The 26410-nt window shown below is 44.5% G+C and overlaps 1 protein-coding gene and 1 long non-coding RNA gene across 6 annotated transcripts in view; one reads left to right on the top strand and one right to left on the bottom strand.

The window, feature by feature from the left end:
* LOC309561462 overlaps window positions 1-26410 on the top strand; it is a 266849-nt gene that overhangs the window by 81078 nt on the left and 159361 nt on the right. The window lies entirely within an intron of this gene.
* Window positions 1-26410, bottom strand: part of LOC309561437 (laminin subunit beta-2-like) — a 166666-nt gene that overhangs the window by 33844 nt on the left and 106412 nt on the right. For 3 of the 5 annotated variants that reach the window (XM_082265342.1, XM_082265341.1, XM_082265340.1), the window contains exons 18-24: window positions 24460-24652; window positions 18184-18327; window positions 17024-17255; window positions 16753-16916; window positions 12142-12171; window positions 8399-8464; window positions 2369-2593 (exon numbers count right to left, since the gene is read on the bottom strand). In XM_082265342.1, coding sequence (XP_082121468.1) covers window positions 2369-2593; window positions 8399-8464; window positions 12142-12171; window positions 16753-16916; window positions 17024-17255; window positions 18184-18327; window positions 24460-24652 — 1054 coding nt within the window. The remainder of the gene's footprint in view (window positions 1-2368; window positions 2594-8398; window positions 8465-12141; window positions 12172-16752; window positions 16917-17023; window positions 17256-18183; window positions 18328-24459; window positions 24653-26410) is intronic. The other 2 variants (XM_082265343.1, XM_082265344.1) reach the window with 2 other exon arrangements.

Genomic DNA, 26410 nt, shown 5'->3' with positions numbered 1-26410 from the left:
AGGGGCGACACGACTTGCTGGGGCGACCTGTGAAGTCACGGTGCACAGCGTGCACGCGACCTCGGCGCGACTTGCACGGACTTCATATAATTGAAGTCAATGCAAGTCGCCTCCAGGTTGCCCCAAAGAAGTACAGGACCCTTTTTCTAAGTCGGAGCGACTTGTGTCGCTCCTATTACAGCAGGTCCTGTAATACTCTATGGCGAGCGACCGACCGCGACTTGTCAGGCGACCAAGTCGCCTGACAAGTCGCGCTAGTGTGAATGGACCCTAAAAGTAATCAAAAATTCTTTTTTTTTAAAAAAGGACAGTGTAAAAATCAAAAATAAAAGATAAAGTAAATAGGAAAAAAAAAAATGTAAGCACTCTGCCCCCGTTAGCTCGTGCACAGAAGCAAATGCATATGCAAGTCGCACCCACATATGTAAACAGTGTTCAAACCACACATGTGAGGTATCACTGCGATCGTTAGAACGAGAGAAATTTGATTTGAGCCCTAGACCTCTTCTGTAACTCTAAACTGGTAACCTGTAGAAATTTTTAAAGTGTCACCTATGGGAATTTATAAGTAGCAAAGTTTGTCGCCATCCCACGAGCGTGCGCAATTTTGAAGCATGACATGTTGGGTATCTATTTACTCCCCATAACATTATCTTTAACATTATAGAAAAAATTGGTCTAACTTTACTGTTTTCTTATTTTTTAATTCAAAAAAGTGTATTTTTTTCCAAAAATATTACGTTTGTAAGACTGCTGCGCAAATACGGTGTGATAAAAATATTGCAACGATCTCCATTTTATTCTCTAGGGCAGTGATGGTGAACCTTGGCACCCCAGATGTTTTGGAACTACATTTCTCATGATGCTCTAGCATTCTGCAGTGTAGGTGAGCATCATAGGAAATGTAGGTCCAAAACATCTGGGGTGCCAGAGTTTGGCATCACTGCTCTAGGGTCTCTGCTAAAAAAAAATATATATATATATATATATATATATATACAGAGATGTATATCCTCCTACATGCGATCACAGTTGCTCAGGCTCTGCATACACCCGCGACATGACGTTAGGGTCCCTCTTTTGCTGCCAGCCATGGAGATACCTGACAGGTATGGAAGGACCCCTTTCACACACACACTTGCCTGCCATGGACCCCCCCCTCTCTGGCTGCTGTCATACTGGGACCCTTCAGTTCCCGGGTTAGACGAGATGCACCGCTGCCATACAGGAGTGTATTTTTTGCTATTTGAGCTCCGTTGAGTTAGATACCTTGAACGTATTGGTCTCTGAGGAAGGGAGATGTTGCTCCCGAAACGCGTCAGACCACAATGTACATTCTAACAGTATCAATTATGGTATTTTTCATCAAGAGGATACACCAAGATGCATATCAATAAAATTGTGAATGTATCATTCATGTCATATGCCATTCATATTTGAGCCTTTGAGCTATATCATGTGTTTTTGAGCATATATTGCCATGTCTGTTTATAATGCAATTAAATGTTATGCTGTTTTTATTCATATACTATGTATGTCATTATTTCCAGCCACTGAGCACGACCTCATATAAAGTCCCACGGGCCATTTTTCTTGTTTTGATTTATATTTAGGGATGGAGGAGTGCTCTGGAAGAAACCAGACCATTACCCCTTTTATACAGAGATGTATAGTAACTAAGTAGAACTACTTCACTACTGTACTTAAGTACCGAAAGGCGGTATCTGTACTTTCCTAGAGTAGAATTTTTTTCTCCTACTTCCACTTTTACTTCACTACATTTTTTCAATGATTTCAATACTTCTACTCCAATATTTTTTTTTTGTGCTGCATAGTTACTCGTTACAATTATAAAAATGACCACTGCCAGAACAGTAGATGGCAGGTTTCATGAAGCTCAAAACATGTGTATTATCAGCGCATACGAAAATAAATGCTACTGTATGTATAAATAAAAGCTGCATTTGAAATAATAAAAAAAAATTTGATTTTCAAACTTTTGACTTCTTTCTTTAATAACTACATAACACAGTACTTGTACTTTTACTTTCAGTACTTGAGTAGCAAAATTAAAAAAAAAAACTACTTGCAATACTTAAGTACAAAAAATGTTGAATACTTTAGTACTTCTACTCAAGTCACTTTTTGATCGAGCACTTGTACTTTTACTCAAGTATGGGTTTCGAGTACTTTATACAACTCTGTATATATATAATGTTTGTGGGGTTCTAATTATTTTTCTAGCAAGAAAAAAAAAACCTGATTTAAAGTGGTAAACCCACAAGTGTCAGAAAAAGGCCCGGACCAGAAGTGGTTAAATGAAAAGTGTAGAATTTCTGTAGACAATGAAGAAAACGAGATCACTTACTCCTGCAGTTGCGTCTTGATGCATCACCATAGTAGCCATTGCGGCATTGCTCGCAAAACCGTCCTTCCGTGTTGTACAGGCACTTGAGGCACAGGCCGGTGCGCCGGTCGCAGGACCCGATGTCGGTCATGTCGATGTTGTTGTTACACTGACAAGGCAGGCAACGTCCTCCAGTCTGGAAGGGATTTCCATAGAATCCAGGGGAGCACTCGTCACATCGTGGTCCTGGGAATTACAATATCATTACTGATAATGCCGCAACAAACACATTACTGGAGGCTACAGTGCCGACCCCGACCACGTATTACCTATGTTATAGCCCTTATTATAATTAAACATTTCTGGACCGGAAGGATTTGCCCCCTTAATGACCAGGCCATTTTTTGCGATTCGGCACTGCGTTACTTTAACTGACAATTGCGTGGTCGTGCGACGCTGTACCCAAATAAAATTTGATGTCCTTTTTTTCCCACAAATAGAGCTTTCTTTTGGTGGTATTTGATTATCTGTGCGATTTTTTTTTTTTTTTTGCACTATAACCAAAAAAAGAGCGACAATTCTGAAAAGAAAAAAAAACAATATTTTTCACTTTCTGCTATATAACATTCCCAATAAAAAAAAAATGAAAATCAAATTTTTTCATCATTTTAGGCCAATTTGTATTCTGCTACATGTTTTTGGTAAACAAAATCCCAATAAGCGTATTTTGATTGGTTTGCACAAAAGTTTTGGTGGTATTTGATTATCTGTGCGATTTTTATTTTTTTGCACTATAACCAAAAAAAGAGACACAATTCTGAAAAAAAAAATATACATTTTTTTTACATTCTGCTATAGAACATTCCCAATAAAAAAAAAATTAAAAATCAATTTTTTTTTCATCATTTTAGGCCAATTTGTATTCTGCTACATGTTTTTGGTAAAAAAAATCCCAATAAGTGTATTTTGATTGATTTGCGCAAAAGTTATTGCGTCTACAAACTAGGGGAAAGATTTATGTCATTTTTATTTATTTTTTTACTAGTAATGGCGGCGATCTGCGATTTTTAGCGGGACTGCGACATTGTGGCGGACAGATTGGACCCCTAACTGACATTTTTTACACTTTTGGGGGGACCAGTGACATTACTACAGTAATCAGTGCTAAAAAATATGCACTGTTACTGTAATAATGACACTGGCAGGGAAGGGGTTAACCCAGGGGCGCTCAAAGGGTTAAGTGTGAGCCTAGGGGAGTGTTTTCTAACTGTGAGGGGGAGGGGCTTGTGGAATCAACACAGAGACCTGTGATCCTAAATAGGAGGATCACAGGCGCTCTGTGTTCATTCCAGAGAGAACAACGGTCTGCTGTGTTACCAACAGCAGACAGTCGTTCTCTCTCAGCGGGGAGCGATCGCGGGTGCCCGGCGGGAATCGTAGATCGGATTCCCCGCTTTCTAATGGGGGGCAGGTGTCCGCCCCCAGGAGCACCCCTGCGAATCGATGTACCCATACGTCGGTTCGTGCAGCCCAGCCAGCTTGCCGAAGTATATCTGCAGTAGGCGGACGGCAAGTGGTTAAAGAAAGTCCAATACATTCCTATACCTTAATAACCTTTGTCTGTCTTTCCTCCACAAACTGTAAACCTTTCTTGATTTAGCAAGTTATCTCTTGATACAGATTATTGTTGTCTCTTGCTTGCAGCTGCCTGATTTTAATACTGTCTTGTGATTAGCTGACCACTTGCCGACCAGCCACAGTGTGTATACTGCAGCAAAGTGGCGCTATTGCGCGAAACAACAAACCTGTACGTCGTTTCGTTCAATAGCCACTAGATGGCGTGAGTCGTGCCGCTGAAGGCAGGATCGCACAGTGATTGGCTAGTGGGGATGTCAATCAATGGGTTCAGCGGCCCTGATGTCCAGTCACCTGCGATTATCCCCGGGAGAGGCAGATCGCCGTTCTGCAAGGGGACAAGATGGAGATCTTGTTTTTCTGCTAAGCAGGAACACGTATCTCTGTCTTTCCACAATCAGTCCATCCCCCCCACACAGTTAGTAAGCACCCCCTAGGGATACACTTAACTCAACCCTTTAATCGCCCCTGATGTTAACCTTTTCCCTGCCAATGTCATTAGTACGGTAACAGAGCATTTTTTTTTTAGCACTGATGACTGTATCAGCGTCACTGGTCCCCAAAAAGTGTCAGCTGGGTGTCCGATCTGTCCGCCGCAATGTGGCAGTCCCGCTAAAAATCGCTGATCGCCGCCATTACTACTAAAAATAATTAATTAAATAAATAAATAAAAATTCCATAGAAATATCCCCTAATTTGTAGATTTTGCGCAAACCAATCAATATACATATATTAGGATTTTTTTTTTTACCAAAAACATGTTGCAGAATACATATTGGTCTAAATTGATGAAAAAATTAGATTTTTTTAAAAAATTTTATTGGCTGTGTTTTATAGCAGAAAGTAAAAAATATTGTTTTTTTTTTTTTTTTTCAGAATTGTCGCTCTTTTTTTGTTTATAGTGCAAAAAATAAAAGCCGCAGAGGTGATCAAATACCACCAAAAGAAAACTCTATTTGTGGGGGAAAAAAAGGCGTACATTTTATTTGGGTACAGCGTCGCATGACCGCGGAATTGTTAAAATAATTATTATTATTATTCAGGATTTCTTTAGCGCCAGCAGTTTGTGCAGCGCTTTACAATGTTAGAGGGAGACAATACAGTTACAATACAATAAAATACAAGAGGGTTAAGAGGGCCCTGCTCAGAAGAGCTTACAATCTAATGGGGTGGGGCAGGTGTTACAAGAGGTTATAAAATAATGCAGTACCATATCACAAAAAATAGCCTGGTCATTAAGGGGGTAAAACCTTCCGGTCCAGAAGCTTGTTGACCTATCAGTCAAAAATTCAGGGACGATTTACTAAAACTGGAGAGTGAAAAATCTGGTGCAGCAAGATAAACCAATCAGCTTCCATTTTTTTTTTTTGTCAAAGTTTACCTGAACAAGCTGAAGTTAGAAGCTGATTGGCTACCATGCCCAGATGCAGCAGATTTTGCACTATTTGTAGTAAATCAATCCCTGCCAGTCATAAAACAGGAGGAGGAGGAGAAAGTTTGTCATTTGCACCTGGAAAAAGTTATCCAGGGGTGACTTGCTTCTGTTTCAATATACAGCTTAGCTAGAATAAATGTTGGTCCTTGTAGAAGTTGTAGCTCAGTAATATGTGGAAAATTTGAGTCACCTGCTGGCTTACATTCATGGCTGCTGTTAGAAATCACAGGGCCCCGTGCAGCCTACCCAATGGGCCACCACCACCCTGCCACTCCCACAGGAGCCCCAATGGCCCCTCCCCATTAGAAAACGTCAAAAGTATATTTTCACAAAAAATACATGGAAATCATTATTAGTGGACCCAAACATTCCATCAAACATAAAAAAATATAAATTCCATCTTCAAGCCAAAATTCTCCCCAAACAATAATGCACACATTCCACCAACTCCCAGTTCCAATCTCCCCTCCCAGCACAAATCTTTGCCCCCACCCCCCAATCCCATCCCCAGCTCAAATCCAACCTTAATCCCCTCCTTCTAGCACACATCCCCTTTCCTTTCAAACTTTCTTTCCTAGCACAAATCTTCTCCCCCAAATCCCCCCCAATCACTCCTCTTAGCCCAAATTCCCCCACCTCCCCTTCCAGCACAAATCTTTGCCACCACCCCCCAATCCCACCCCCAGTTCGATTCCAACCCTAATCACCCCCTTCTAGCACACATCCCCTTTCTTCTCAAACTTTCTATCCTAACACAAATCTCCCCCCCCCCCAATCCCCCCCAATCCCTCCTATTAGTCCAAATTCCCCCACTCCCCACCTGGCACAAAATTCCCCCCATCTCCCCTCCCAGCACAAATCTTTGCCCCCAATCCCACCCCCAGCTCAAATCGAACCTTAATCTCCCCCTCCTAGCACACATCCCCTTTCCTCTCAAACTTCCTATCCTAGCACAAATCTTCTCCCCCAAATCCTCCCCAATCCCTCCTCTTAGCCCAAATTCCCCCACCCCTCACCTGGCACAAAATCCCCCCCTCTCCCCTCCCAGCACAAATCTTTGCCCCCACCCCCAAATCCCACCCCCAGCTCGAATCCAACCTTAATCCCCCCCCTCCTAGCACACATCCCCTTTCTTCTCAAACTTCCTATCCTAGCACAAATCTTCTCCCCCCAAATTCCCCCCAATCCCTCCTATTAGTCCAAATTCCTCTACCCCCCGTTTGCCAAAAAATTCCCCCATCTCCCCTTCCTGCACAAATCTTCTTTCTTCAACCCCCCTCCTAGATAAAATTCCCACAAATCTCTCCTCCATCCCCTCTAAATTACCATTCCCAGCACAAATTTGTCATCTCTACGCAAATCGCCCCCAGCACTAATCCCCCACCTCCTCCTAACTCAAACATCCCCTCTCATGGTTCAACCCCCCTCCCCCCCTCCAAACCCTCCTCCGAGCACATATTACCTCCCCCCCCCCATTCTTTCTTCTACCACATATCCCTCCCCCATCCCTCTTTCTAGAACATATTCCCCCCTCCCCAAATCTCCAATACATTTCCCAAAACAGATAGCCCCCACCCCCCTTCCCAACTTACAGGGGGAAGCCATTAAAAGCGCTGCGTTGTGCTCTCCCTCCATTTAGAAGAGCATTCATCTATACAACACATGAGAAAGGATGGCTCTTACTGTAGATTGCACTGTACTTACACACATCGCCCCCTATCTCCTCCAAGGGCTGCTCACCTCCCAGCAGCAGGAAATGTGGATAGGGGATGGCAATCAAACTGCGTGTGTGTGTAGAGACTTGAATGCGATCTACAGTAAGAGCGATCCTGTCTCATGTGTTGTATAGATGAACGCTCTTGTGACAGGAGGGAGAGCACAACACAGCGCACCTCCTCCCGGCTCTTTCCTCTCTGCTCCAGTCTCCCGTCTCTTTGCCCGGGCTGAGAGTGCGGGCCGGAGCGGGGGGAAGGATCTCAGCGGCGGCCAGCCATGGGGGGGCACAACCCACCCCAGCACTCCCTAAATCCGGCCCGCTGTGTCCCTCACCAAGCAACTGAAAGCCAGTAGGGGGGGCTAAAAGACCCCAAACCCCTCCTCTGCACTTAAAAGCATTCAAAACGCCAAGTTTGGCCATTTTGAATGCTATACGTTTTTGAATTCGGCACTGCCAGTACCCGGAAGTAACGTCATGTCATGACATCACTTCCGGGTACTTGGCGACACCAAATTCAAAGAAATGGAGACCTGGTGAGACGGCGGCGACAGCGGGACAGGAGGGACTGTGGGACAGCAGACCCGGGCGACCCGCGGAAGGCGGCGGGAGGGGGGGGGGGACATCCCCTACCGCTCCTTGGAATGACAGCCGAGCGGCTTCTCAGCCGCATCGGCTGTCATTACAAGACAGCCAACCGTCGGCTATGGACGCCGGTACCGGGGTGATGACTCTAGCTGCAGGCATCACTCCGGTACAAGCACTTTCCCGAAATATCGGCAATATTTGTAAATCAAAACGCCGATTCCGATATGATGGGAAAGTGCATATCGGCCCTCGATATAGATCGGCTTTTCCGATAATCGGTTGATTTCTAGTTTAAGGGATCAGAGACAACATAAGGATCAAGTAGTGCGTGTGGTCAACCCCAGAGATATAGGAAAACGTTAGGTGACTTATCACCCCAGCACAGACCTAAAAACAATAGATTAAGGTTATAATGGATTGGTTTAGATCAGAGACAACATAAGGATTGGTTTAGATCAGAGACAACATAAGGATCAAGTAGTGCGTGTGGTCAACCATAGAGATGTAGGAAGACGTTTGGTGACTTATCACCCCAGCACAGACCTAAAACAATAGATTAAGGTTATAATGGATTGGTTTAGATCAGATAAGACCAAAGCATTTATCTAAAGTTCTATCAGCTCATAGTATATTCAAAAGGCCTAGTATAAAATGGTGCCTTGAAGCTTAACATATGTACCTCGGATGGTGCACTGAGTCTGCCAGCACACTGATTGAATCGGGCAGCATTTGCGTCCAATGGCTGCTAAGGATAAAATAACTTGTATATACTGTAGTTCTTGTGAATCGTACACTTTAAATATGTGTTTGCAATCCAAGCAGCTGTGATCTGCAAAAAGCTGACCGTGATGGCTGTGATAAGGCAATAAATGATCATTGGGATGTGTGTATAGTTCAGGAAGCTGTGATCTGCAAATATGGAAAACATGGGAACTGAGTGCACAAATCAGGCAGCTGTGAAGTGAACATGTATAACTTGTGGAATAGGCATATAGTTCGGAAAGTTGTGGAATGTCTACAGTCTATATAGTTCTGATACAGCTGGGCCACCCATTACCAGCCTGGATTGGGTCCTGGTCCACTATAAAACGAGAAGGGGGCTGCAAAGAAGATCTCAGAGTCAGCATATTGCTTGCACTGTCAAGAAACCCTCTGAAGCCAAGCCTGAAAGGGCAGGTAGGGACTAGTAGACAGTTGTATTCACCTTGGCTCATTTCACATTCACCTGTGCAGATGCACCATTTTGACAGCAGACCGTTAACTTTAATTGCTTCCATCAGCAGGAGGACAACTGATAGTGGAATGGTACGCTGGTCCTGAATAGGCTTCTTCATGCTTTGGCTATTTTCCTTAGCCTCGGTTGGCCCAAGGGGTAGCCAGAAAAGGCACAAAAAGGGCAGGACCTGCAACCTATGCTGCTGAAGTAGCTTATAGCTCTGGGGGGGGGGGGGGGGGGGCACACTTTGGCCTTATCACCTTAGAGGCTAAAAGATCTGGTCCCAGAGCAGCCATAGCCTACAGTAGGTATCTTGGCAGCACATATTAACCAATCAAATGTGTGCTCTCAGACCTGCACTAGACATAACCCCCGTACACACGATAAGAAATTCGGAAGGGAAATTTCGTCCGACGAACCGATCTGCCGATTTTCGGATTGTTAGTACGGTGCTTTCGACAGCCGTCTCCGACTTTTCGGCCGACAAAATCCTGATGTGCAGGCTATAAAATTTTTGTTGTCCGTAATACAACGTCCGATTTTCGTCTCATTAGTACAGATTTCGACGTAAAAAAATCTTAAGAGCAAGGCTAGGCATGCTCAGAGAGGAAAGAACACATACAAAGCAATCCAACACATGACATCACTTCTGAAGTAGAATTCTGTCGTACGGGAAAATTCGTATGAAAGTAACCTCTTCACTTTCCACATCAGACTAGCATGCCACAAAAAACGGACGGCAGATCGTTCGATAATCTGATCGTGTGTACGGGGCTTTAGCAAGACTCTGATTGCTCTACAGTGGACAGCACATTCATTCACACTTATGCCTCGTACACACGCAACGATTGTTGGCCGTGAATTTTCGGCCAACGTCCGATCGGCTGATTTTCGGCTTGTTAGTATGATGATTCCGACAACCGACTGCGACTTTTCGGCCGAACAAAATCTGGTGTGCATGCTATAAAATTTTTGTTGGCCGTCAACAGAACGGCTGATTTTCCATCAGTCAGTACAGATTTCGGCAGACAAACATCAGATGAGCAAGACTGGGCATGCTCAGAGAAGAAAAAACACACGGAAAGTAAACCAGCACATGACATCACTTCTGAAGTTGGTTGTTGTTGGCCGAGAAAATTCCTGTGCAGTCTAGAGCACATTTCAACCAACACAACAACACTGGACAAAAGACGGACGATCGGTCGGCCGATAGTCGTTGCGTGTGTACGAGGCATTACTCTACGTTAGGGCTGGTTCAAATCAGGCCTGTTGTACTCTCTTGGGCAGTGTTGACCAGGGTAGGCACAATACAAAGCCTTGCAAGCTATAGGGCTTGTTCACACCAACACGCTGTATTGTTGTACATTGGTGTGGGTTGGTGAACCAGCCTTTAATAGAAAACCTCTGTTTTATTTCCATTGTTATGCAGACCAGATTTACATAAAGCAATGATTCATTTTCTAAGTAGAGTAACTTATAATTTAGCAAGCCTTCTGTGAAAGGGAATAATTTAACCGTTTAAATTGGGCTGCCAAGCTCTAGATATTTTTGGTCGCACTTTCGTGTTTTTTTTGTGCTGACTTTCAGACTGCCATTGATGTAAGCCTACTCCATCCACCAATGGAAACCTATTGTGGGAAACAAGGAAGGCCTGGCTTCTGACTTTTTTCCATGTTCTAGTCAATAACTCAAAAAGTAGCTAGTGTCTCAACATGGCAGCCAGTCAACCAGCATTTACAAAGGAGATCAACATCTGAGGGCAATGTCTCCCCCCATCATTACGATTTAATCGGTCTGTCTAGAAAAGGAAACAGCTACATACTCAACATCATGGTGAATGAGATTAGTGAAAAGAGTCTCCACTTTGTGGTCCTTTAAGCTGTGACTGTTGAGTTGAGGAAACGTCACACAAACTGGGGCATTAGCACATTAGTATGAGGCTGAGCAGCTCTACAGAGGCTTGGTGTAAGAAGCGTGGCTCCCTGTCCTTTCTACTTTGGGGCCCAAAGTCATTAAAGGATTTTTATAGACATGACCCAAATTTATTTACCCCAACGCTCCCTCTACCCCTATAGATCATGCCCCAACATTATTTTTTTCTTTTACCTTCTTCCTGCAGGAAAAACAACTTTTTTACTCCCTGTGGCATCATCATCAGGATTGTAAAGTTCTTGCTGATCTCGCAGTTCTTATTGATGTAGGCGCACCCCCAAAACCAGGGGCGTAACTACAGGGGTTGCAGGGGTTGCAATCGCTACCGGGCCCCATGCTCCAGGGGGCCCGGTAGCAAACCAGTGGGTGAACTTCCAGGATCGCAAAGGTCACACTTGCGACCGGACGCTGGCATTGCACCACTGTGGGGAGGCCCCAAGATTGCAGGAAGGGGGCCCACAAGATTGCAGGAAGGGGGCCCACTGCAGAACCTGTGAAAGAATCCTGCTGCGGGACCGTAATAAAAGGCCATGCAACGAGTGTAAAGAGCCCTAGGATTAGTGGGAAGAGCCCTGGGCTTGAAGGTAAGGGCCCCGGCCAGGGGTCTGGGGGGCCCTTCATGGTTTCTTGCATCAGGGCCCTGAAGGTTCTAGTTACGCCTCTGCCCAAAACTACTTCTCCCAAGATCCCTTTCCCTACACAGAGAGATTATGCAGGCTCTTGGGAGTCAAAACAGCATTGTTTTGCTAGAAAAGTAGTCAAAGTATGCATATGTAGTGGGACAGAGAGGGACGGGGGGGATAGGTGGAGTTATATAGTCCAGCAGGAATGGTCTTTAACTCTGGTTGGGTTTTTAGTGCAGCAGAAGCAATGTGTTGTTGGTCCCAATAGGAAGATATAAGTTAATTGGATTTCTGCTAATTTTCTGTACTTGCAGCGCTTTTAAAGGGGAAAAGCATGGGGGAATGCGCATGTGTTGCAGAGATTTACTGATGGGGTTCCTGCTTTTAGCTATAAAACAGAAAAATTCCCAACTTGTTGCCCAATGAGGATTGGTGGGTAGTAAATCTCCACTTTGGAGCACTTGAAAATGCTCATAAGTATTTATTGTGCTCATTGACTACAATGCAGCCCCAGCCTTCGAAAACCCATGGAAAGCTAATGGAACTCTAATAAGTGATATCTGCCAACTGCATGGTTCAGTGTCTACACCACAAGAGTGAGGGGAAAGCCATGCATGGGGTGGTGGCAAGGTCGAGAAGCCTTTTACTCACGCCGGACCCCTCCTGACCTCTTCACCCGTCCTGGAAAAAGAAATTGTAAAACATTCCCAAAATGATAGGGGACACTCATTACACAATTCTTCACACAGGCACCTAAAATGCCACCAATTTCTCTTCTATAAACAACATGGCTACCAGCTCTATGAATAAACATTGGCACACATTGGCTGGCATATCCTTCTTTGAATGGAAATTTGCTCAAGGCTGCCACCACTTTGAATAATTGTCACATCAATGGGCAGAATGGTTTCTACCACTGTAAGTGAGTATCTCCTCAGATCACAGAATGGGTTTCCACCACCGTGAATAAGTGTCACCTTAAAATATAGAATGGCTGCCACCTTTATGAATGAGGGTCAACTCAACACACACAATGACTGGCATCAATGTAAATGAGTGTCACCTCAATACACAGAATGGCTGCCCCCACTGTAAATTAGTGTCACCCCAATGTGTAGAATGGCAGACACCACTGTGAATACATACCACCTCAATGCACAGAATGGCTGCCACCACCGTGAATGAGTATCACCTCAACACACAGAATGGCTGCCACCACCATGAATATTACCGCAATGAACAGAAAGGCTGCCACCAGAATATTGGTCTTGTATATGGATACACCTGAAAGGTAAGTGTCCTTCTTGCCTATAGTAGCCGTACAGATACAAACAAAAGAAGTTGAAGAAAGAATCTAAGTGGCTGAGTGTCATCTCAACACACAAAATGGCTGCCACCACTTTGAATGAGTGTTGCCCCAACATATAAAATCTCTATGAATTCACCACCGTGAATGAGCGTCACCTCATCATACAAAATGACAGCCACCACTGTGAATAAGTGTCATCTCAACACACAGAATGGCAGTCACCATTGTGAATGAGTACCACCTCAATGCACAGAATGGCAACCACCACTCTGAATGAGTACCATCTCAACACACAGAATGGCTGCCACCACTGTGAACGAGTGTCATTCCCAACATATAGAATGGTAGCCACTACTGTGAATGAGTGTCATCTCAACACACAGAATGGCAGCCACCATTGTTAATGAGTACCACCTCAATGTATAGAATGGCAGCCACCACTGTGAATGAGTGTCACCTCAACGTATAGAATGGCAGCCACCACTGTGAATGAGTGTCACCTCAACATATAGAATGGCAGCCACCACTGTGAATGAGTGTCATCTCAACACACAGAATGGCAGCCACCATTGTTAATGAGTACCACCTCAATGTATAGAATGGCAGCCACCACTGTGAATGAGTGTCACCTTAATGTACAGAATGGCAGTCACCACTGTGAATGAGTGTCACCTCAACACACAGAATGGCAGCCACCATTGTTAATGAGTACCACCTCAATGTATAGAATGACAGCCACCACTGTGAATAAGTGTCACCCCAACGTATAGAATGGCAGCCACCACTGTGAATAAGTGTCATCTCAACACACAGAATGGCAGCCACCATTGTTAATGAGTATCACCTCAATGTATAGAATGACAGCCACCACTGTGAATAAGTGTCACCCCAACGTATAGAATGGCAGCCACCACTGTGAATAAGTGTCTTCTCCACACACAGATTGGCAGCCACTATTGTTAACGAGTGTCACCTCAATGTACAGAATGGCAGCCACCACTGTGAATGAGTGTCACCCCAACGTATAGAATGGCAGCCACCACTGTGAATGAATGTCATCTCAACACACAGAATGGCAGCCACCATTGTTAATGAGTACCACCTCAATGTACAGAATGGCAGCCACCACTGTGAATGAGTGTCAGCTCCTACATCCCTCCCCCAAGCTGCCTACATAACCTTTTTTTGTAGCAGCCAGCAGAGGAGCAAAGGAGAATACTATAGAGTGTAATTTGGGTCTGCTGACATCACTTCCAGGATGGCAGCACCCAGCAGCAGTCTCAAGGCTTTTGGATGTCCATACCAGGGAGGGTTTTACAGGTAAATACCATGTCTAAAATATGTTACATACACATATAATCTTATAGGAAGATCTTTGTTGATATAAATGATCTGGTGACAGGGTCTGTTTAAAGTTAAATGTTATTACATTTTAGACTTTTAAAAGGAAAAGCCTCTTCTGTGCCCCTCTCTGATTACGTTTAAATGAGCCTGATTTTCCAACCCTATAAGCTTCACCAACTCTCATTTCACCATCCAACAAGACTTTTTATCTAGCTGACCTAGTGTCTGAAAAAAAGGGCCATAGAGGTCATATGAAGGATTGGTTACTACAAAAACTAAGAGAGGGTGCACCAGCCTTGCGCATTATGCTAATAAATAATTTATTAATAAACCAAAATAAACCAAAATAGATATACTCACCAATTGTCAATAGTAATATAGCTCGGTCCACTGCACATGCTTCTTCTCTTAGGAAGAAACCACCTGGATCTTTACTGGCTTATGTGTTTCGAGGCATGTCCCCTCTTCCTCAGCTCTGAGTAGGAGGGGACACCCCTTGGAATGCGTAAGCCAGTAACAACTGTAAGGGTAATCCCAGAACTCATGGGTTTCAATGAGTTCTGGGGTTACCCTTACACAACCAAGGTGGTGTCTTTCCAAGAAAAGGAGCATGTGCAGTGGATCAATATTAAAATATGCTCTGATGCACCCCGTGACGCACCTCCATCCCTCAATAACACAGAAAGTGGCTCCACAATGTTCAGTGATGATGCATGCAGCTTTTTACCAGAGCATTGCTTCAATATGCCATCACCGTGGATGCCACACCATGTTGGTCTGTGCTTGTGTTTGGCCCTGTTTGTCCTGCCGGGCCCTCGTGGATCCCAGGCCCACAGCTCCCGGGATAGACATTCCCAGCTGCAGCCAATGGATCATGAGCATAGGATTTCTTTTAAAAGATTTAAACCATGTATCGCATCAACCCCTGAGGAAGTGAACGGTTGATCACGCAACACGTCAGGTTATCAGGATGCACTTCTATACCTACCATGGATTGCTCTATGGAATACTGAACTTGACTATGAATATTAATATACTATGTACAACATCACAAATCTGTTTTATAATATGGTACCTGTCTGTGTTTACTTGCTGACATTGTATGTTCCAATAAACTTGCTTTTTACATTGTATCATTGGGCGTGTCGCACCTCATTCAAAGTCCCAAGGGCAAATCTTTGCAACTTTCTATGTTCAGTGGATCGAGCTACAATACCGTTGACAATTTTTTGTGTTTTCACAGTGGTGTGTGAGTATATCTATTTTGGTTTATTAATAAATAGACTTTTTATTTAGCTAGCCTAGTGTCTGAAACCAGAGCCATAGAGGTCACAGGAAGGAGAGGGATTGGTTACTACAAAAACAAAGAAGAGAGGGTGCACCAGCCTTGCGCATTATGTCAATAAATCATTTATTAATAAATTAAAATAGATATACTCACAAACCACTGTGAAAACAAAGCTCATCATCAAAACAATTGTCAAGAGTAATATAGCTCAGTCCACTGCACATGCTTCTTCGTTTGGGAAGAGAACACCTGGATGTTTACTGGCTTACGTGTTTCGAGGGATGTCCCCTCTTCCTCAGCTCTGAGTAAGAGGGGACATCCATTGAAACGTGTAGGCAAGTAACGATCAAGGTGGTGTCTTTCCAAGCGAAGAAGCATGTGCAGTGCCTGAGCAACATTATCATTGCCAATTTTTTGATGAGCTTTGTTTTCACAGTGGTTTGTGAGTAAATATATTTTGGTTCATTAATAAAAATATTTTTTATTTTGCTGGCCTAGTGTTTGAGGCTCCGTTCACATCTAGGCGTTTTGGGGCGTTTTTGGGGCGTTTTTCTGCTCTAGGATCAGCTCTCAAAACGCCCAACAAGACAAATCCTATTCATTTCAATGGCCCCTGTTCACATCTGAGCGTTTTGACGCTGTATACAAAACGCCCAACGCTCAAAAAAGTACATGAGCTTCTTTTTGGGCAGATTACAGGCGTTTTCCATTGATCTCTATTCAATCTAAAAACGCCTGCACAAAAATCGCGGTAAAAATCGCGGTAAAATCGCGGTAAAAAACGCGCGAAAAACGCTACGCTCAGGTGTAATAGGCCCACACTGGCTTACATGTAACAGCTCTGAGGAAGAGGGGACACCCCTCAAAATGCCTAAGCCAGTAACGATCAAGGCAATGTCTTTCCAAGCGAAGAAGCACATGCAGTGGACCATGAAATATTACCATTGACAAGGGGCTTTGTTTTCACTGTGGTTTAGGAGTAAATCTAGTTTTGGTTTATTAATAAATGATGTGCCCTCTCTTCTTTGTTTTTGTAATATTCTTCCCAGTCCTGAGAGGACAGCAAAGGGTGGCGCTTCCTCTTTTCCAATGAGGAGTAGATGTGTGAGAATAATCGGTGTCTGAATATCAGGCTCGTGCGCAGAAGGTGGCTCGTGCGCTGTATTGTTCACAGGAGAGAGATTGGTGACTGGGGCAAAAATCCTCGGGCAAGAGTTGGCGGGGGTCTCACTATGAGCAATATCAACCAGTGATTCAACGGCAGCATTGCCCGTACCAACCGTTCCCTGTAATGTTCCCCTTGCCCTGACTGCAATCTCACCTGTGTAGCCCTGGTTGCAGTTGCAGATGACCTGCCTTGACCGCGGTTCTTGGTGACATGATGCAGCAAAGTGGCGCCCACTGTTGGGACCTTCTGGACATGGACATGGCCGGCAATGATCACCTGATCCGAGTACAGAGTTTCCAAAGAAGCCAGGAGCGCACCTGGAATATAAAGATGGATACTTAAAGCTTTTCATGGTGGTGCAAAGATTCTACAACCACAGGAGGAATCAGATTAAACATTTACGGTGACCAGTGATGAAAGTCACCTGTCACATCTGTCTCCCACGCTATTGTCCCGGCAGTTCAGACAAGCTCCCGTCCTCTGATCACACTCCTCCGAGTGACCGTTGCATACGCACTTTCGGCAATTTGGAAAGCCCCAGTGCCCTGGCTGGCAGCGATCACACTTGGAGCCGTATGCGCCAGGCCGACAAGGGCACTGCCCATTGTATTGGTCGCAGAAGTTATGTGTGGATCCCTCCAGGTTACAATCACAGGCTAAAAAAAAGAAAATACTCATCAGCAGAAATCCACATCTCTGCTAAATGCTCACCACTCCTTGATTCTCAAGGCTGCTATTGGGTGCCTGCCTGAAAGCGCTTCCTGGCTCTACAAATCAAATGTCAGAAGAAATGAATGGGCTGCACACCAATGGTGTCAAAAATAATAAAAACGGTTTAATTTATTACTAATGTACACAGCATAACATGCTGCCTGCTATCCATTAACAAAGTACTCCATGACTAAAGTAGAACTATAGGCAACATTTTTTTCTCATTGTGGATAGAGCAAGGGATGGTTATAATCCTGGCCAGATTTTCTTTTGCCATCTGTGTCCCATTGGGGAGATTTACCTTCACTTCCTGTCCTATAGCAAAACAGGAAGTGAGAGGGAATCCCTTGATGACCCCCAGCTCACCAGAACTAGTGTTCTCATTGGAACATTTCTCCTCTTTTACTTTTCTGAGGGAAACCCAAAATTTGGGATTTTCTTTTACTTTCACTTTAAATTATAATGATAAACAAGACAAATAGAGAGGGTGAATCTCCCTATTGGGGGCACAGACAGCAATACACGTTGACAGGGGTTCTAATTCCAATCCACTCTATCCAAAATCAAATAAAAAAAAAGTTTTTCCTTTAGTCATACTGTAAGACCTTTTTGGGCGAAACACGTTGGGATGGGTGCAAAAGTTCCTGGATTAAACTGTCAGAATTTATGATGTCATCAGTGTGAGGCCCTTTTATTTCTTTTGACACTTAATAGAATATTAAAGTCATTTGACATATAGCAAATCAGAAATACCCTGACCGCCTTCCCCAGCCATCAAAGAATGACAAGTCTCAGCTCATCAACACTAAAAATATTTCACCCTCCCCCAATTATGTATTATAGCTTTTGCAGTTTCAACAATGGTTAAGTTACTTCTGCAGCCAGAAGGTCCAAATCCATGGGTCCCAGGGGCACATTGGTCACATCGTCGTCCAATGACATTTGGTTTACACCGGCACTGACCTCCATAGGGATCGCACTCTGAACTCAGAGATCCTTGAGGGTCACAGTTACATGCTAGAGAAAATAAAAAAATATATAATTCATTAGAATAAATGTCTTTTTATACAGGGTACAAGCATATTAACCACTTAAGCCCCGGAAGATTTTACCCCCTTCCTGACCAGGGCCTATTTTGCGATTCGGCACTGCGTGACTTTAACGGACAATTGCGCTGTCATGCGACGCTGTACCTAAACGAATTTGGCATCTTTTTTTTCCCACAAACAGAGCTTTCTTTTGGTGGTATTTGATCACCTGTGCAATTTTTTGATCATGCGCTATAAACAAAAAAAGAGCGTCAATTTTGCAAAAATAACAATATTTTTCACATTTTTTTTATATGAAATTCCCCCCCAAAAAATGTAAAAATCAAAATTTTTTAACATTTTAGGCCAATTTTTTTTTACCATATGTTTGGTAAAAAAAAAATCGCAAAAAGCGTATTTTGATTGGTTTGCGCAAAAGTTATTGCGTTTACTAACAAAGGGAAAGATTTTTGTCATTTTTGTTGTTTTTTTTTAAACACGTAATAGCGGCGATCTGCGATTTTTTTTGCGGGACTGCGACATTGGGGCGGACAGATCGGACCCTTGACTGACATTTTTGACACTTTTGGGGTTACCAGTGACATTACTGCAGTAATCAATGCTATACATATGCACTGTTACTGTAAAATGACACTGGCAGTGAAGGAGTTAACTGTATTGGAGAGGGAGGGGTTAAGTGTGTCCTAGGGGTGCGATTCTTACTGTGATTGGATGTTGCTTGATGTGTAAGAACAGAGATCAACAGCCCTACATAGTAGAACCGTTTCATCACCATTCTTACACAGGGAGAACTGACAGGCGGCTTTGTTTACACTAGCCGCCTGCCTTTCTCCCGCTGTCACGGACAATCGTGCGAGTGCCCGGCGGACATCGGGTGCCCCGGGCACACGCGCGCGGGGGGGGGGGGGTCCGTGACCGAGCGGGAGCGTGCATCCGGCGGCGTTCGCTCGCTCCCAAAACCCTTACAGGCTAGCGACGTAGCCCTACATCGCTCTGCCTGTGAGGGGCTGACTGCCGACGTAAATAGTCGTGCGGCAGTCGGCAAGTGGTTAAATAAAAGAAATACAATGCAGAAATCTGAAGTTTTTGATTTTTGATAAGGCAACTAGCATTAGCGGGAAATAATTCTGTTTATTTACCACTAGAGGGCAGTATAACACCTGATACCCAAATCTTTGAAACAAAATTGTATTCAGCCAAATATAGTAAACTAATAGAACAAAAATGCTGGGGAAGTTTGTCCTGTGACTCCTGCCAAAAAACAAAAAAAACATTTCTACTAGCCTCCCTCAAGTTAAAAATGTACTTAATATCAATACCATTGACACACAGAAAAATGAATCAAAGTTTTCATTTCATTAGATTTCTATTTTTGGAAATGTAAAAGTGTCAAAAGGAAAATTTTTATAATGGGTGAAAAAGACAAGGACTAAAAACAGTACAAATGTATTATATTTCCAGGATAATTCCAAGCTATCAGAGGGGGAGATTTACTAAATCTGGCGCACACAGAATCTGGTGCAGCTGTGCAAAGCAACCAATCAGCTCCTGACTTCAGCTTGTTAACTAGGAGGTGATTGATCACAATGCACAGCTGCATCAGATTCTGTGAGCATCAGTTTTGGTTAATCCCCCCCCCCCCCATAGTATCTGAGAGAGGTTCATACACCCCTAACCCAATTTTCCGGAATTTTCCTTTTCTCCAAGTCCATGTGCTGAAAGGATGCGATTTCCTCTGTCTGAGTTTCGAGACTAATTTTAGACAGATTGGAGTGTGACTTTAAAGCAGAGTTCCACCCAAAAGTGGAACTTCCGCTTTAGGTATTCTAACCCCCTGACATGCCACATTTGGCATGTCATTTTTTTGGGGAGGGAGCGGGTACCTAGTTTTGACAGGTACCCGTTCCTACTTCCGTTCGGAGCGCCGCGGCGCCCTGAACGGAAGTTCTCCTCTCCCCCCTCCCTCCCTGCAATCTTCTGGGACATGTCAGAGGTCCCAGAAGATTGCCGGCCAATCAAGACGCGCAGCGCGACTCGCGCATGCGCAGTGGGTACCCGGCTGTGAAGCCGCAAACTGTCACAGCCGGGTGCCCACAGCAGTGATGCCGGCGCCGAGACCAGAGGGAAGAGGATCGAGGCTTCGGGCGGCCGCATCGCTGGACCGTTGGACAGGTGAGTGAAAAGGCTGAAACTCCGCTTTAACTTCTTGCCACCTGAGGACGTCAATAATGCAGCTGCAGACATCATCCCTGTTTCAAAAATTTCAGCCAGTGCTTTCCTTTAGAGCCCTTCCACCAGGGGAGGACTGGGGCAGGGGGACAATTGCCCCCTGGGCCGCTCTGATGCCCCATAAAAAGGCTGCACCGCTTCTGCCACAGACATGCCTAAAGGATTCCTGGTGAAGAGAAGTAAAAAGTCCCTGCCGCTGACCTACTGCGGGATATAGACAAGGACAGAGCGCAGCCCTCCCCCCTCCCCTCCCCAGCATGGATGGTGTAAACTGTGTCTGGGCAGAGGCCGGTTCCATGCCCCACTGGAGACTCTCCTCCTCCGTCCAGCCCCAACCGAGCTGTCCCAGCTCCCCCCAACCGCCCCCTGCTGGCCAGGTCGGGAATCCGGATTGGGACGGTGAGTAGAGAGTGCCTGTAGTGGAGCTTCAGCCTGGAATGGGGGTCAGGAGGAGGCCGGGAAGAGGGAGAGTGGGAGCAATGCCGATTTGCAGCACCATGAGCTTCTGGTTGGTACTTGCCCCCTGGGCCGAAGGTTGCCAGTCAGCCCCTGCCTTTCACACTGAGGCGCTTTTCAAGCACTTTGGCGCTAAAAAAGCACCTGGAAAGCTCACGAATACCTATTCCCATTAAAATCAATGAATGCTTTCACACTGGAGCAGTGCAATGGCAGGGCGGTAAAATCCTGCAAGCAGCATCTTTAGAGCATGTTTGGAGGGCTAAAAAAAAAAAAAAAAGTGCCTCAAAAATGCCCCTCTTTATTGAAATGAATAGGAAGCGTCTGATAAGTGCTTTAACCACTTAAGCCCCGGAGGATTTGGCTGCTAAAAGACCAGGGGGTATTTTGCGATTCGGCACTGCGTGACTTTAACGGACAATTGCGCGGTCTTGCGACGCTGTACCCAAACGAATTTGTCGTCCTTTTTTTCCCACAAACAGAGCTTTCTTTTGGTGGTATTTGATCACCTGTAACATTATTTTTCACATTTTTTTATATGAAATTCCCCCCCCCCCCAAAAAATGTAAAAATCAAAATTTTTTAACATTTTCAGCCAATTTGTTTTATGCTACATATGTGTGGTAAAAAAAATGGCAAAAAGCGTATTTTGATTGGTTTGCGCAAAAGTTATCGCGTTTACTAACAAAGGGAAAGATTTTTTTTCATTTTTGTTGTTTTTTTTTTAATGCATAATGGCGGCGATCTGCGATTTTTTTTGCGGTACTGCGACAATGCGGCGGACAGATCGGACCCTTGACTGACATTTTTGACACTTTTGGGGTTACCAGTGACATTACTGCAGTAATCAGTGCTATATATATGCACTGTTACTGTAAAATTACACTGTCAGTGAAGGGGTTAACTTTTTTTGAGAGGGAGGGGCTATGTGTGTCCCTAGGGGCGTGATTCTAACTGTGATTGGCTGTGGCTTCAGATGTATGAACAGTGATCAACGGTTCTACATAGTAGAACCGTATGATCATCATTCATACACCGGGGAGAATGACAGGCGGCTTGTTTACATTAGTCGCCTGCCTTTCTCCCTCTCCACCGACGATTGCGAGTGACCGGCGGACATCGGGTCCGCCGGTCACACGCGCGGGGGGGGGTCCGTGACCACTCGGGAGCGGGAGCGCGCCTCCGGGGGGGCGCGCTCGCTCCCTAGACCCTCACAGGCTAGCGACGTAGACCTACGTCGCTCTGCCTGTGAGGGGCTGACCGCCGCAGTAAATAGTCGTGCGGCGGTCGGCAAGTGGTTAAAAGTGTTTCAAAAGCGCTCAGCGTTTTATGGGCAGATTTCAAGCGCCTCAGTGTGAAAGGGATATTATTTAAGTTTCCTGGAGTTGGCCTTTAAGATGAATTAGATGAATCTTTAGAAACTATATAAATAAATATTTCACATAATCCTCATATACGATGTGCATGGCTGCTTTACCCCGGGCCGCTCAGTGCTGATTAGCTACCTAAAAGAAGCTAAATGGGCAAAATAATTGGGACATTGACTCTAGGGTTGCCACCTCATCCCTTTAACCACTTTGTGCTCGGCTGCGCAAATCGCCGCACCCATACGTCGCTCCGCGGCAATTCGCGAGAGGGGAAGCTGATCTGCGGGGGCCGGCGGCCGCGATTGCCGCTGGGTACCCGCGATCGCTCCCCAGGAAGACAGAACAGCGGTCTGCCGTTGTAAACACGGCAGACCGCTGTTCTGTCAGCAATCAACACAGGGCTCCTGTGTTCCTCCTATTTACAAAGACAGGTACCTGTGTTGATTCCATAAGCCCATCCCCCTCACAGTTAGAAAACACCCTCTAGAAATACATTTAACCCTTTGATCGCCCCTGGTGTTAATCCCTTTCCTGCCAGTGTCATTATTACAGTAACAGTGCATATTTTTAGCACTGATTACTGTAGTAATGTCACTGATCCCCATAAAAATGTCAAAAAATGTCAGTTAGGGGTCCGATTTGTCCGCTGCAATGTCGCAGTCCTGCTAAAAATTGCTGATCGCCACCATTACTAGTAAAACAATTAAATAAAAATGACATTGTAGACGCGATAACGTTAATGCAAACTAATCAATATACACCTATTGGGATTTTTTTTTTTTTTTCTACCAAAAATATGTAGAAAAATACAAATTGGCCTAAAATGATGAAAATTTTGATTTTTACATTTTTTTATTGGGAATGTTATATAGCAGAATGTGAAAAATATTGTTTTTTTTTTTCAGAATTGTTGCTCTTTTTTTGGTTTTAGGCCCCGTTCACATAGGGGCGACGCTACTTCGCACCGCGACCTCCGAGGTCACGGTGCGAGCAGCGCGCCGCGACCTCGGAGCGGCCGCCACGGACTTCATAACATTGAAGTCTATGGCGGTCGCCTCCTGGTCGCCCCAAAGAGGCTCCGGACCCTTTTTCTAAGTCGGAGCGACTTGTGTTGCTCCTATTAGAACGGGTCCGCAGCTTCCCTATGGGAGGCGACCTACGGCGACCTGTGAGGCGACCAGGTCGCCTCACAGGTCGCCTTAGTGTGAACCGGGACTAAGCGCAAAAAATAAAAATCGCACAGGTGATCAAATAACACCAAAAGAAAGCTCTATTTATAGGAAAAAAAAGACATCAATTTTATTTGGGTACAGCATCACACGTCCACGCAATAGTCAGTTAAAGTGACGCAGTCAGTTAATGGCCTTGTCATTAAAGCGGAGTTCCACCCAAAAGTGGAACTTCCGCTTTAGGTAGTGCTAACCCCCTGACATGCCACATTTGGCATGTCATTTTTTTGGGGGGGGGGGGGAGCGGGTACCTAGTTTTGACAGGTACCCGCTCCCACTTCCGTCCGGACCGCCGCGGCGCCCTAAGCGGAAGTTCTCCTCTCCCCCTCCCTCCCTGCAATCTTCTGGGACATGTCAGAGGTCCCAGAAGATTGCCGGCCAATCACGACGCGTAGCGCAACTCGCGCATGCGCAGTGCGTACCCAGCTGTGAAGCCGCAAACTGTCACAGCCGGGTGCCCACACCAGTGATGCCGGCGCCGGAGAGCAGAGAGGGAGAAGAGCGAGGCTTCGGGCGGCCGCATCGCTGGACCGTTGGACAGGTGAGTGTGTTAGGCTGGAACTCCGCTTTAAGGGGGTAAAACCTTCCGGTCCAGAAGTGGTTAAACCAGTACACACAATAATTACACAGATTCTGTGGCTAATTAAGGTGGTAATTAAACTCACTTGGTGCCTTATGTGCATTATATCAGCCTCAGAACCCGTGTAATTATTATGTGTCCTGGTTTAAAGGGATGAGGTGGCAACAACACTAATTGAAATAGAAGGAAAAATGGAACCTTTGGATTCTTGCACATGTCCATTCTCTCCCTGAACTCACCAAGGGCCCCATCATGGATGACGGCAGACATGCTGGTGATGAGTTTGGTGCACACTTCATTGGTTGCTGATTTTACCACATTAATATTGCTGTTGTGGCAACGGAATCTCTCAAAGGTTTCCTTGCGTTGAATGGAGGCCGGGTCTCCGGCAATGAACATCTCCAAGGAAGAGTAACGGGGAACAAACACCAACTATGGTATAAAAATAAAAATACATCAATGACTTACAGCCAAAAAAAACAAAGTTTTTATTCACCAACAAATTGTTTATTGTTTACAGACAAGATGTCTCTTGAAACAGGTGCAAGTCTTCCTTTAACATCTGATTTTATTGATTTGGTCATAAGAACTTTATAATTTCCATACTGTTTTCATTAGCTGTCTAATGGGCAATGGAGAGAGGTGATCAAAAAAACAGTAGAGAGAAGAGTTCTATCATATGCACCATATAAATGGGTGTCAGCAGGGGGCTTTCACCTGTTGCAAGGGACAGCTTAACTGCAACCGAGCTACATTATACACTGCTCAAAAAAAAATAAAAGAACAACTTGAAAACACATAATATCTCAATGGGGACAAATATCATGCTGGATATCTATACTGGTATGGGCTGGGTAATGTGTTAGAATCTATACTGCTATGGACTGGGTAATGTGTTAGGATCTATACTGGTATGGACTGGTTAATGTGTAAGGATCTATACTGGTATGGGCTGGGTAATGTGTTAGGATCTATACTGGTATGGACTGGGTAATGTGTTAGGATCTATACTGGTATGGACTGGTTAATGTGTAAGGATCTATACTGGTATGGGCTGGGTAATGTGTTAGGATCTATACTGGTATGGACTGGGTAATGTGTTAGGATCTATACTGGTATGGACTAGGTAATGTGTTAGGATCTATACTGGTATGGACTGGGTAATGTTTTAGGATGTATACTGGTATGGACTGGGTAATGTGTTAGGATCTATACTGGTATGGACTGGGTAATGTGTTAGGATCTATACTGGTATAGACTGGGTAATGTGTTAGGATCTATACTGATATGGACTGGGTAATGTGTTAGGATCTATACTGGTATGGACTGGGTAATGTGTTAGGATCTATACTGGTATGGACTGGGTAATGTGTTAGGATCTATACTGGTATAGACTGGGTAATGTGTTAGGATCTATACTGATATGGACTGGGTAATGTATTAGGATCTATACTGGTATGGACTGGGTAATGTGTTAGAATCTATACTGGAATGGACTGGGTAATGTGTTAGGATCTTTACTGATATGGACTGGTTAATGTGTTAGGATCTATACTGGTATGGACTGGGTAATGTGTTAGGATCTATACTGGTATTGACTGGGTAATGTGTTAGGATCTATACTGGTATGGACTGGGTAATGTGTTAGGATCTATACTGGTATGGACTGGGTAATGTGTTAGGATCTATACTGGTATGGACTGGGTAATGTTTTAGGATGTATACTGGTATGGACTGGGTAATGTGTTAGGATCTATACTGGTATGGACTGGGTAATGTGTTAGGATCTATACTGGTATGGACTGGGTAATGTGTTAGAATCTATACTGGTATGGACTGGGTAATGTGTTAGGATCTATACTGATATGGACTTTGTAATGTGTTAGGAAGAAAAAGATGCCACATCGTTTGATGGAAATTAAAATTATCACCCTACAGAGGGCTGAATTCAAAGACACCCCAAAAATCAAGTGAAAAAATGATGCAGCAGGCTAGTCCATTTTGCTGAAGTTTCATTGAAGCAACTCAAAATGGTCCTCAATAGTTTGTAGGACCCCCACATGCTTGTATTCATGCCTGACAATGTCGGGGAATGCTCCTAATAAAACAACGGATGGTTTCCTGGATTATTTCCTCCAAAATCTGGACCAGGGCATCACTGAGCTCCTGCACAGACAGAGGTGCAACCTG

Source organism: Pelophylax lessonae (assembly GCF_965119305.1).
Source record: "Pelophylax lessonae genome assembly, chromosome: 8".
NCBI lineage: Eukaryota > Metazoa > Chordata > Amphibia > Anura > Ranidae > Pelophylax > Pelophylax lessonae.
This window is presented reverse-complemented; position numbering and strand designations above follow the sequence as displayed.